At 44.8% G+C, this 13,598-nt stretch overlaps 1 protein-coding gene across 12 annotated transcripts in view; it reads left to right on the forward strand.

Moving 5' to 3' along the window:
* Window positions 1–13,598, forward strand: part of RALGPS1 (Ral GEF with PH domain and SH3 binding motif 1) — a 275,161-nt gene that overhangs the window by 92,049 nt on the left and 169,514 nt on the right. For all 12 annotated transcript variants that reach the window (XM_040482350.1, XM_040482351.1, XM_040482355.1 and 9 more), the window contains 2 exons: window positions 3,613–3,696; window positions 13,444–13,533. In XM_040482350.1, coding sequence (XP_040338284.1) covers window positions 3,613–3,696; window positions 13,444–13,533 — 174 coding nt within the window. The remainder of the gene's footprint in view (window positions 1–3,612; window positions 3,697–13,443; window positions 13,534–13,598) is intronic.

Raw genomic sequence — 13,598 nt, forward strand, 5'->3', positions numbered from 1 at the left:
CAGAGCAGGGTCAGTGGAGCAGGGGGCTGGGAAGGAGGTGGGGAGGGAAGCGGTACTGGCAGCCTGGAAAAGATGTCTTTCAGCAGGACTCTCCTTATTATTGTTCGCGGAGAGGAAGGAGGTGAGCGTGCAGGGAAGAGAGAGGGCTGGAGGGCAAGGCTGAGCAGGGGAGGGGACGGGGTCCAGTGCCCAGGAGGAGAGCGGGTCCCCGAGAGGATAGGTTTGCTCTTCCATTGAAGCCAAGGAAGGGAGAGGACACAAGTGAATTTGCACATTTGGTGGCAGAAAGGTTTCTTCTCACAGCTCCTGTTTTCTCCCTGATGAAGCCAGGGAGCATCCACATGACAGAAGAGAGGCCCCGGAGGAAGCTGGCGAAGGACTGGACAGGCTCATACTCTCCTTTCACATCCAGTTGACCTCAGCAGAGAACTCAGAGCCAAGGACAGACAGAGTGCGATCAGGGCCCCAGTGCCCTTGGGAGGGGGCTGTGTGGTGGCCCAGGGACAGCTGGGTGGCTCACCCAGGATGCAAGGCCACCAGCCTCAGCCCAACCCCCTGTCTCCTTCTAGAACCAGCCCTGTCTCCTCTGGTCAATTTTAACTTAATTATACTCAGATCAGTTCCATAGCATAGACCTTTTTTAGGCATTAGTGACTGGAAGAGTTTTGTTCTATTACTTCACATTTTCCAAACCCACTTCACACAGATGGAATCTCTTGTAATCCTATAAGGCTCAAACACAGAAGAAACAGTGCCAAGGAGGTTGGGCCCAGGACTTGTTTTAGTGCAGATAGAACGGTCTTATTTCTTTTGACGTCCTGATAAATCTTTCTGCCCTGAATTTGGGAGATTTCAACCCCGAGGAACACTCATACTCCATTCATTCAACAGATGAGGCTTGGCATCCGCTGTGAGCCAGACCTGTGCCCTGCATGTAACCTCCTTTGCCAGGCGTTACTTCTTTCAGTCTCTGCCACAATTCTGTGGAGTTAATTTCGGTGTCCCTGTTTCATCGGCGATGAAAACAGTGCCGACAGAGGTTAACTTGCCTGAGGTCGCCTCGGAAGTAAGTGGCCGGGCGGGATTCAGGGCAAGGTCTTTTGGTTCTTAAGTCCTTCGATCCTTCCATTTCATCAAGGAACCCCTCAAACACAATGTTTCACTCTGTTGAGGTTTTCATTTTAAATGTTATGCGTCTCTCCACGTGAAAGGTTCTTTAGGGAATTGTCAAAACCCTGAGAAGTATAGTTTTTGAACCAGGGTCTTAGAAATGTTCCAATCAAATAAATTTAGGGCAGATGTATTAAGTACTTGCTTTGGTTCCTGCCTGCATGACATCAGCAAAGTGAGAGAGAAATCGTGATAGATTTCGTTAATAATTTGAGATTGCAACAGGAGCACGGTGTGGGAGGAAGTGGAGGGTGTTTGGAGCTTGCGCTGAGTCTGACAGCAATGCGACCCTGGGAAGGGGAAGGCAGATAACGTTCGCCAGCTACTTGTTATGTGCTCCGTGCCCTGCATGTCTGGATCTCACTTAGTCGTTATTTAATGAGCTTCCCAGATAAATACAATATGATACCCATTTTAATATGTGAAAACTGAGCTTCTGAGAAGGTTGTCTTCTGAGATCATGCAGCTGGTGTGTGGAGGCCAGGGTATGACTGGGTCTGTCTAATTCTAAATAGGATTACAGACTCTTAATTTAATGTGTGCACATAAACACATACTTGTGCGTGCATACATACACATGTATATGTGTAAAGCTTTTGCTGTTTATTAAAGAATTCAGGAAAAACAAAGGGGTGACTATTAACGAGAAATTGGGCAACAACCATGCCCCAGTCCTTGAAACACCTCTTTTATATCTGATTATAATCCATTGCTTTCCAGGACTGGTTCTGGGATCCACAGAGGAGAGAGGTTCTTGTTCTCACAATTGAACTTTGAAAGGGCAATGATATACATTTGCAAAATAATTAAAGTATCTGTTCTAAAGGGGAGGAGAAGTCAATGTAACTGAGGCAGGTTGAATACATATTTTTGGAACAAGGAGAATCATGGTCAACAGAGGTGAATGCTCCATCTCAAAGAGGTTCATGTCTGCTCGTGAAAAGAAATGAGTCAAGGTATTCATTCAAGAGGATGGATCCTGAGCCCCTTCCTCTTTGCTAAATGGATGTGGTGTGAATTACATGAGGTAACAGGTGAAGTGCCTTGGCCAGCCCCTGACGTGCGGGGGACTCTTGATAAATGGGTTCGTTAACGTTCGTTAATGTCCTTATCATTACTATTCTTTGGGGTCTGCATTGTGAAGGTGTAAAGGACTGGCAAGGTCAAAGATGGTCGTGTTTTCCCATGTGGGTGACCAGGAGGAGAATGGCGCATTTACAGAAGTGAGACAGCCGGGAGAGGAGCAGAGTGCATAGCCCCTGCTTGGTGCCTGAGTGCTTTCAAGTCCAGGCCATTGATCTTATATCCCGAGCTGTCCATTGCCTCCAGCCAGGATTCACACAGCACCTGTGGCATAGAGTTGGGTCCCGAGACGCATTTGAAGGGCACAGCACTTCAGACAGAGCTGCGCGGCCAACAGGTTTTGTCTCTGGCCATTCCCACTGCCCTCCCTGACCTCCTAGTAGACCCCTATTCCCGCTGCCAGGCAGCTGGCTCTCCCTAAAGATCTTATTAAAGTTCCAGATGTGTGGCAAAAAAAAATGTTGTTAATAATAGCAAGGCCTGATACGAATTTAAAGAAGGTCTTGTAACTTAGGGATAGAGAACTTTCGTCTGCCTCCTTTATTCTGTTCTTCGCCAGCGCTCCCAAGCCACAGGCTGAGAACGCTGGCCCTTGGATAATGGGTTTTCTCTGGTCTTCTTATGCACCCAAGTCATCCTGTTACAGTGTTCCTGTTAACTCCCTTGGGTAGGAACCAGCCTCACAGATGGGTAAAATTTAGATAATTTGATTATTCAAATTATAACATTAAACCTGTTGGAAAAGAGACGAGGCCCTTGAAGAAGATGTTAAAGGCAACCTCTCCTTCTATCCCCCTGTTGGTTGTACGAGATAGGGGAGGGGCTGACTTCAGGAAGGGGTGTGAGGTGGTCCCAGAATCTTCTCTGATTACAGTGGGCGGGGGCAAGGAGGTTCCCTCGTGCCAGGAGTGGAGGGTGTCACGTGGCCAATGAACTCTGAAATCGTTTATCCATATTTCACTTTAAAATTTTTAAGTTCACCTGGGAGGATGGGTCTTTCTAGCTAACACATTATGCCCTCTCGCAGACAGTTTACCTTCAGAAGGGACTTCTGGTCCCAGGGGAACTGGCAGAGGAGGCAGTTTGTGGTTAAGAATATTTTGGCACAGAAGTCCTGGGAAATGTGGCCAGGGTTATGGGGCAAAGTGTCCTACTTTCCATCCTCACTCCTGGGGGTCCCGGGGTGCACCTCCATCTACAGACCCAGCCCTCCTCTCCAGAGGACGGGGAGAAGACTGACCCACCCTGGTGAAGATATGGATGGCCAGGGCTTTGGCCCTTCCCCCTTTGTGTCCATATTCCAGTTAGATGTCCCTTGTGTGTTAGAATTGCTGTTGAAATTGACTCTGTGCTTCCTAGGAACTAGCCAGCTGTGGATGGAGTAAGAAGGAGAAACATAGTCTCGCCCCCAACGTTGTGGCCTTTACCCGGAGGTTTAACCAGGTAAGCAGTACCCCTTGCCTGTGCGTGGCCGGATAGCGATCTGTTGTCCCCTTGGGCTGGGAGCCCTGCCAGGGTTCAATCCCAGGCACCTGGCCCCCGGTCCAAACCCCTCTTCCCGAACCATCCCGCCCATCAATCCTTTTGCCTGCACGGTCCTTCTTCACAGCAGATGGAACCAAATACATCTTTTCCTGGGTTTAAATTGCTTCACTGGCTGCCAGTTCCAGCTAAGCTAAGGCTCAAGCACCTTAATTTCCCTGCAGGGTCCTGCACGGTGGGTCTGGTTTCTGTCCACCCCTCCAGTCTCTTCTCTTGTCCCTTTCCCTGCTCCGCAGGCTTCAGCCATCCTGGCCTCCTTCTCTTCCCTGATGCACCCTCTCTGCCCCATCAGGCCCCAGATGTGCTGTCCTCTCAGTTCAGAATTCTTCCTCTCTGTTTAGCCCCCAGTCTGATCTTAGCCTGAGTGTCACTTCTGTGGGGAGCTCTCTGTGAACCCCTCGCCCGTGCGAGGTCTTGCTGTCAGACATTCTCTCACTGCCCCCTGTGCTGCTTTTTCCATCTGGTCCTCTGCTCATCTGTCCTCGCTTTGTGCAGCTCCTTCGCCTCCGTCTTCCTTGCCAGTCTGTGGGCTCCGTGAAGGCAGGAGCCGTATCCATCTTGTTCACCAGTGCACCTCCCGCCACCTGGCCCAATGTCAGGCATATGTTAGACCCTCAGTACATACACGTGGAGTGGATGAATGAGGTGCTCGGAACTTTGAGTGCCCGATGCCCTGGTCACCGGCCCCATACATACTACTGCAAACTGACTTGGTCCAACCAGCACCTTTGCACCAGTATGAAGATCTGCACCCCCACTTAAGGGAACGATGATGAAGGCTTGGACCAGCTGAGGGCAGTGGGCTTCTGGCTTCTCAGCCAGATCTACCAGAATGAGATCTCTGGTAGAAAGCACCCTCTAAGACCTCCCTTGGATGGACCAAACCCCCAAATGGTGCTGTTGACAGTTTTTCTTCCTTCTTGTTTTTCTGGTTTCAAATGAGGACAGTGGTTTAGAAATTGCATAGTGTGCGTGACTGGACCTCGGGGTGATGGGCCTGGGTTTCCCCTGGGCCTTCCCACTCAGAAATGCTGGGCCCTGTGCATCACCGCTGCCCAGCCCTCCCCAGGCTTCCCCAGCCTCGGCTACCACCGGAGGACGGGGAGAGCCTCCGAGAGGCACCAGCTTTTCGTCTGGAGATCAAGACCGAAGTTTGCATTATTGTTGTTATACTAGGAACTAAGAAGGACCTAGGCATCTGCAGTGGGGCTGTATGCACTGTGTTTTGAACAGAGAAGTTCTGAAGGCTTTTGTTTTTTTGCTCTTTCTTTTCAAAACCTTTTCCTTTTCAACTGAGCTTAGGCTTTAAAAAATAAAACAGATGTGCACACACTGTCAGAGGATTCATAGTTTCCTTCACAAAACTATTTGACTGGAAGCCAGCTCAGTCCCACCTCTGGCCAGCCACAGTGCTCCCGGAGGAGGGCCGCTGGGGGCTCTGATGTAATCTGCTTTGCACGCGGAGGCCAGGTCAGCCTGGCAGAGGGTGGTGCGGCTCGTTCTGCGAACAGTTGCATCGTGTCCAGATCAGACCAAGCGGGTGAAGCGAGCCAGAAGCAAAGTCGCATTTTCCCAAACAGGACGCTCTGAGAAATGGTCTTGCTGCCAGCCTGTCAGCTACTCAGAGCGAGCAGCTCCTGGACACAGCCATTTGGCTTCAAAACTGGCCAACAGCCAGGCCCGGTCAGCCACTGGGGCTGCTTTCTCTGAGATGAACCAATTGGCATCCCTTCCTGGCAGACTTTTATATGTGAGAACAAGGCTCCCCATCAGACTCCAGATAAAGGAAAGCAGGTCAGTTGCCTTTGTGAGCCTCAGTTTCCTTATCTGTAAATGAGAATAACAGTATGAGTCACCTTGCACAGTTGCTGTGGAGACTAAATGAAATGGCACACGAAGAGCTCTTAGCACGGTGTCTGGCATGTAGTAAGCGTCCAAATGTTTTCGGGGAAAGTAAGAGAGAACAGGAAGATCAGCTGATTGGAAGGAGGTTGCCCACAGATATGGGGCTTCTTGTGGCCAAACCAGAAACCCAGTGGCCAGACCCTGTGGGCTTGCCTGCTTTCTCTGTGGGACCTGAGTCCCTTGGAATTTGTTCCTAGAGCTCATGGAGGGATGGCAGCACCCAGCTGAGTTCACTGAGCTGTCTGCTCTGGGCCAGGCTCCTATCTCAGCCCCAAGGAGTTCACCACAGACCACAGAAGTGCTCCACCTTTTTTGAATCATGTGTTCTTTTGAGAATTTGAAAAATACATATGCATATGTGAACCCGTTTCCAGATAAATGCAGAGATGTATAAATTTGCATTTAATTTTAGTGAGTTCAGTGCTTGCCCCCTCAAAATGTGTGCATGAGCACTTTAGGGGTCTGTGAGCAACAGCCTAAGAAGCTGTGGTCACAGAGAATCAAACCCCTACGGGTTTGCATCCTAGCCCTACAACCTACTAGCTTTCCCATCTTGGGTTGTCTTTTGACCTTTTCACCTTCCTTATTTATAAAGTGGGAAGAATCATTTCAAGTGGTTTTGAAGATTAAATGAGAATTGTGGATGTAAAGGGTTTGGCCCAGTACTTGACACATAGTAAACAATTAACATTAGCTGTAAAAAGGGTGTAGAGTAGTGGGAGCTCTGAACTGAAGGACAGTGAGGCCTGGGACTGGTTGCTGGCAGCAGAGCTGGAATTGTGTCCTGAAGATGCTGAAGAATTAGGGAAAGATGAGGAGGGAATTGGGAGAACTTGGTTCTGGTCTAGATTCTACTGCTAACCTGTTTCAGGCCTCGGGCAAGTCACTTCCTCTCTCTGGGTCTCAGGATCCTTATTGGGCAGGGCCAAGGGTTCCTGGTTCCAGGAAGCTGGGTCCCTTCTCTGGCAGCTTCCTCCTCTGTGGCTGCAAGATGGCTGCCAACAGATTCTGGCTCACATCCTGTTGTGAGGGCAACCCCCAGCAGAAAAATCTTGCCTCCTTTTCAGTAGCTCTGTCATCTGATATTTAGCTGCTTTGGCTTGTGTCCCATCCTGTTCATCCTGATCAGTCACTCTGACCAGGAAGACATGAGGCTCTGGTTGGCCAGGTCTTAGAAATAAGCCTGCCCATGGAGCTAGGGGCAGGGGGCCTAGGCCACATGAGCTGAGAATGGAGAAGTGATAGTTCCTCAAGAAACTAAGATGTCAGCCAATTAGGAATAGAGGGGAACTTCCTCAACTTGATAAAGGACACTTACAAAAACCCTGCAGCCAACATCATACTTAATGGTAAAACATTGGATGATTTCCCCCTAAGATTGGCTAAGATGTGCTCTTTCAATACTTCCATTCAGTCGTATTGGAAGTCCTGATTAGTGCAATAAGAAAAAAAAAAAGATATGACGATATACAGATTGAAAAGGAAGAAATGAAACTGACTTTACTCACATATGACATGATTGTGTATATAGAAATTCTCAAAGAAATCCGTAAAAAAATTTACTGTAACTAGTAAGTGAATATAGCAAGGCTGCAGAACACAAGATCAATATACAAAAGCTGTCCTATATATAAGCAGTAAAGAATTAGAATTTGAAATAGAAAACCCCCACGCCACTTACAATACACACACACACACACACACACACACACACACACACACACACAATGCTTAGGTATAAATCTAACAAAGTACATAAACGTTCTGTATGTGGAAAGCTGCAAAACGCTGATGGAAGAAATCACAGTATATTGAAACAGATAAATATTCCATCTTCATGGTCTGGAAGACTCCCAACTTGATCTATAGAGTGAAGCAAATCCCAATCAAAATCCTATCAAGCTATTTTGTAGGTCGAAAAAACTGATTCTAAAATATATACGGGAAGATTAAAGACAGAATAACCAGTGCAATGCTGAAAAAGAGCGAAGTTGGAGGCCTCGCTCTACCTGATTTCAGGACTAACTGTAAAGCTACAGTAATCAAGACAGCATGGTCCTGACAAAAGAAAAGACACCTAGTAATGGAACAGAACAGACATATAGTCGTCTGATCTTTGACAGATGCATGAGCCCTCAATGGAGGAAGGGTAATCTCTTCAACAAAATGGTAATGGAACAATTGGAACATTTTTTTAATGTATGTAAAATAACGGACCTAGACACAGACTGTATAGATCTTTCATAAAAATTAACTCAAAATAGGGTGCCTGGGTGGCTCAGTCAGTTGAGGGTCTGATTCTTGATTTCAGCTCAGGTCATGATCTCACAGTTGTGAAATTGAGTCCCATGTCAAGCTTCACGCTGAGCATGGAGCCTGCTGAAAATTCATATTCTCTCTCTCTCTCTCTCTCTCTCTCTCTCTCTCTCTCTCTCCCACACCTCTCTCCCTCCCTCTCCCCACCTCTGCCCCTCTTCCCTGCTCACACACTCTCTCTCTCTCTCTAAAAAAAAAAAAACAAAAAACAAAAAAACAAAAAAAACTCAAAATGGAGCATAAAACCTAAATGTGAAAGACAAAACTATAAAACTTTTAGGAGAAAACATAGAAGAAAATCTATATGACCTTTGGTGATGAGTTATTAAATGTAACATCAAAAGTACAATCCATGAAAGAAAAAACTGATTAAGTTGGGATTCATTAAAATTAGAAATTTCTGCTCTGCAAAAGACACTGGTAAGATAATTAAAAAACAAAGCACAGCCTGGGGAAATACTCACAAAACACATATCTGGTAAAAGAATTGTATCCAAAATATACTCTTAAAACTCAACATTAAGAAAACAACCCAATTAAGAAATGGGCAGAAGATCTGGACACCTCACCAAAGAAGTACAGATAGCAAACAAACATATAAAAAGATGCTCAACGTCATTTGTCACTGGGGCAATGCAAGAACACTATGCACCTTTTAGAAGAGCTGGAATAAAACAGTGACAATACCAGTTGCTGGCAAGTATCCGGAGCAGTACAAACTCTCATTCATTGCTGGTGGAAATGCAAAACGGTACAGTCCAGCAATTACACTCCTAGATAATTATCCAGCTTCTTTGAAATCTTCTATATACACATACACACAAATATCTTTATAGCAGCTTTATTCATCATTGTCAATAACTGAAAAGAACTAAGATATCCTTCAATAGGTGAATGGATAGACCAACTGGTAAATCCATACAATGGAAGAGTATTCACCAAAAAAATAAATAAATAAAGGAATCAGCCCTCAAGCCATATAAAGACATGGATGAATCTTAAATGCATATTACTAAGTGAAAGAAACCAGTCTGACATATGAATGATTACTTCCACCTCCCCGCTCCCAGCTTTTTAAAAACATTCTGGGAAATGTAAAAACGTTTTTCAAAAAGGTAAAACTAAGGATGATAAACAGATTGATCAGTGGGTTGCCAGAGGTTTGAGACGGGGAGAGCATTGAGTAGGTGAAGCACAGAGGATTTTTTAGGGTGGTGAAACTATTCTGTGTGATGCTGTATGATACATAGTGTCATTTGGACACACGACACTATGCATTTGTGGAAACTCCTAGGACTTTCCATCACCAAGAGTAAACTTTAGTGTATTGCAAATTTGAAAAATTGATTGTGGAAATTAATGAAATCTAGAATGGAATACGTAACATAAAATCTAACCATATTATAAATGTATGAAACAACATCACTGAGGAGGGTGAGGTGAAAGGTGCTGAATTAAGTAACTTTGGAAATGAGGGGAGCCTGTAACACTGAAGACGAAAGGAACTGTATATAAGCTCTATACTCTAGTTAATATAGCTGCTTCCCAAGTGCATTGGGTAACAATTCTGAAGCTCTTTTACATGAATACTGGAATTGAACAATTAAGGAAATGGATGGCAGATGGTAGGACCCAGGTTTTTCACTGTTGGGAGTGGAAAGTTACAGATGAGCAAGGGGGAGACATCAATATAAACTCACTTATTTTAATATAGATACAGATGGTTGCATATAGAAATATTTATAGATGTGTATATGTACATGTTAGTATACATGCGCGCACACACACACACACACATGTATGCATGTATTCGCTTGCTTTCCCAGCTGAGAGAACCTAGAAACATTGATGCCCAGTAGCAACAAGTACACCCAGCACCCAGATCTTGTTTTCTCATACCATTCTCTAACAAAAGGAACCAGGGCTCCTTGGAGAAATGGCTGGTTTAATCCTGGGGCAATAGCATCTCGATGAGCCTATAGCATCATGTAGTTCCCGAAAATAAGGAAGTGCTCAAACCAACCAACCAGCCAGCCAACTAAAACAATGCTGGGTAGGTCAAAGGAACATAGGAGCCAACTGAAAGAGCTTTCAATGGCCAAAGCTGGAATAATTTGAGCAAGAAAATAAATAACATAGTATTGGGTTATAATCCCAAGTGTTAAGTAGGTATCCATGAGTCTTTTCTGATATAAATAAGTGATTGCATAAATAAATGGGGGAAGAACAGGCAAATTTCCTGTGGAGAATAATTCCAATAGCTCACTTCCTTCTATAGTGACTTCTTTCCAGAGTCTGAGGTGATACTATTATTTATGTAAAAGTTTCCTATTAATGGCCATTTCTTTTCTGTTCTTTTACTTTATGAACAGTACTTTGGTGAATCCTTTTACATTAGTTCCTCTAAATTTCTGTGTTTTCATAAAACAAAAATTCTAGGGAGAATAGAAGTTTAACATCTTTCAAGTTATATTTAAGTTGCTCTTCAAAATGGTCCTATAAATTTATACTCCCCCAAACAGTGTAAAATAGTACCAGTTTCTTTACATTCTTGGTACAATACATGACCCACAAGGGGTTAATGTATTTTCCTTAATACACAAAGAACTTTACTAAATCAGTAGTAAGAGGACAGCTGTCCCAATAGAAAGATGGGTAAGGATCCGAGCAGGTAATTCACAGGGCAGATAGTACAAATGGCCCATAAATATTTGTAACAAAAAACTGAAAAAAAAAAAAAAGTACAAAAGATATGCTAATTGAATAGTAATGGAAGAAATGCAAAATAGAAACAATGAGATATTATTTTGCGTGTTCGGTTAGTAAAAAAAAAAAAATTGCAATAACCTCTTTGTGCAGGGGGCTGTGGATCAGCTCAAACTTGTTGATGGATAAACAAATAGACCTTTTGGAGGCCAAGTTTTTATATGTGCTTTTGAAAAAAGGTACACATACTTTTATTCACTCCACCTTACTAGAATTTACCCTAAGACCATAATTAAAAATGTATAAAGATTTATGTGTAAATATGCTTACCACAGCATTGTTCAGTACAACAAAATAATTAGAAGTAGCCTACCCAACAATAGGAGGTGACTTAATGATGCTATTTCCCTAAGGTGGAATATTATTCAGGTGGAATAATATATACCAATTTAACTGAAAAAGACAGCCGTATGGAAAAGAGAGAAGAAGGACACAAACCACGATGTCCGTCATCATGGTCTGTGTATGAGAATGAGGTCGCGAATGATTTCTGCCTTTTGTGCCTATCTCTGTGTCCTTTGTTTTCTGCCTTAAACTTCTCTTCAATTTTGTAGGTAGAGAAGAGAATAAAAAATGTTTGAAACTTTCTTGATTCTACTTTTGTAATGTCTTTCCTACCCGTCCCTTCTCTCCCGTCTCCTTCAACATGGGCCTAGCGCAAGCCTCCTGCCTGTCACTTAGACCATTGCATCAGGTTCCTGATGGGTGTCCCCGCCCCTACAGAAGACTCTTCCTTCTTGCCTTGGAAACCTATGGAAGTCTCCCCATGTAGAATAGCACCTAAGGTCCTTCTTGTCATCTTGTTGCTCCAGACCCCCACATTCTGGCCTTCGATGCCCTTTCCAGCGTTAATTTCCCTCATCTACCTTGACCCCACAGAGCACCCACAACACCAGACCAGTCGGTCCACTCAGCTCTCCCTGGTCATGGTGTATACAGCCATACCTTAATCCTGTCTCTACCTGTTTGAAGTCTACCCATCTTTCAAGCCCTGCCTCTTCCAGCAAGCCTTCCCCTATCATTACCTCCCCCATGTTCTAGTCCACTTAGGTTGAACTTCTTCCGTGTCCATGATCGCCAGGTGATTTGGGGAGGGTCCTGCCTCTTCCTTTGGTCCCTTCCATACCAGGCAAGGGCTGATAGGGTCTGGACTCACAGTGTCAAGTCTGCACACAGTACAGGCTTCATGAAAATCTGTTGAATTGAATTGACTCAGAGTTGCTTCTGCTTACCGCGTGCTGCAGATCAGAGTCAACTCTGCCATGTTCCATAATTATGCCTTAAATACGTGTGATTTTGGGGCATGCAGGAATCTATTAAATTATACATATAAACTATCACACTTGAGGTTATGTGGCATAAAAATGTGCGTGTATTAAAATATAAGGTTTATGGGCATGTCACTTGGTGTTCAGAAAGTCTTTCTTCCATAACTGGCTAGTAAAACTTTGGAGTCTGAACTTAATTTTAGGCAATTCCTTGGAAAAAATGATTCTATGGAAAACTGGGCATGTCCTGGAGGCAACCACAGATAATTACGCAGAAAAAAACTTTTCTATAATATTCCTGCTTAACATAAAAAGCAAATTTTTTATTCTTGGTTACTCTTCTCTTGTTTTCGCATTGAAAAGTGACTATTTCAGGGAAGAGAGTAAATTTGGTTGCAGCAGTAAATGTGCCTTGTTAAGTCTGGAATATCCCTGTTTTTCTTTGTAAAATTTAGAGGTTTTACATGCCTTGCATTCCTTTCAACTCCACATAACCAACCCGGTACCCTGCTCAGCCCTCTCTCTCTCTTTCTCTTGGTCATGCTGTCAATCCACCCTTGGGTGTCTATGTGTCACACAGCACTGTTGTTACAGTAGTGGGACACTTCCTAGAGGTTCTTGGCACGAAGCCCCTTTTGTGTTGCCCTGAGGTGTCACGTGAGTCAACGATACCCTGGTAGAGAATTTGCTTGTTCCCAGAAAGATTCAAGGGGCTTGGGGATATTGATTTCTGTGAGAGGTCAGGCATGAACAGTGTCCTGAGCCCAAAGTGCCACTGTTTCCTTCTGGCATGCGTAGTCTTCAGAAAAACCTGTCTCTTCACCTGCATTGCTCTATGGAACTTTGAAAGATGCTTTTGTATCATTTAGCTTACTGGGCGAACCCTCTCCTAGAAAATTAAATTTCTTACAGTTGTGCAAATACTGGTGAATCCTTCTCGTCTTGGGTCTGCCTGGGGATATACATCTCATGGGTGGTACTGCCCATGTACATATCCCTTAGTCTGGCCACTGGTCCTTCCATCCATCCAACCATCCATCCGTGGTCTTCCCACAACTGGGGTCCTTCTGAGCAGAAATCTGTCTGGTGCATCTCAGAATTCCCTGCAGCGGCTTCAGAGAGATTACTATGTCATGGAGGCCCAGTAACTCCCCTGGACGATGAGGAAAGTACTTGTCTCTCTTAGCACCACTCTGCATGTTGGAGAGGAGGTGCTGAAGGAGGGAGCCATCTGTAGGCTAGATGTTGTACGTAAAGGGACCCTCAACCACATGCACCCCCAGGCTGGAAGGCTGTGCTCTTCCAGTTTCCCGACCTCTGGGAAATCCCCGTTTGTGGTGGGCGAGGGCAACGTGGGTGGTCCGGCATTTAACCGCTGTATTTGACTTTACAGGTCAGTTTTTGGGTTGTACGAGAAATTCTAACAGCACAGACTTTAAAAATAAGGGCAGAAATCCTGAGCCATTTTGTGAAAATAGCCAAGGTAAGATGTTTTATTTTTTTCCTTCCTTCCTTCCTTCCTTCCTTCCTTCCTTCCTTCCTTCCTTC

This window comes from Herpailurus yagouaroundi, unplaced genomic scaffold (genome assembly GCF_014898765.1).
Source record: "Herpailurus yagouaroundi ecotype Mexico unplaced genomic scaffold, PumYag 160, whole genome shotgun sequence".
Lineage (NCBI taxonomy): Eukaryota > Metazoa > Chordata > Mammalia > Carnivora > Felidae > Herpailurus > Herpailurus yagouaroundi.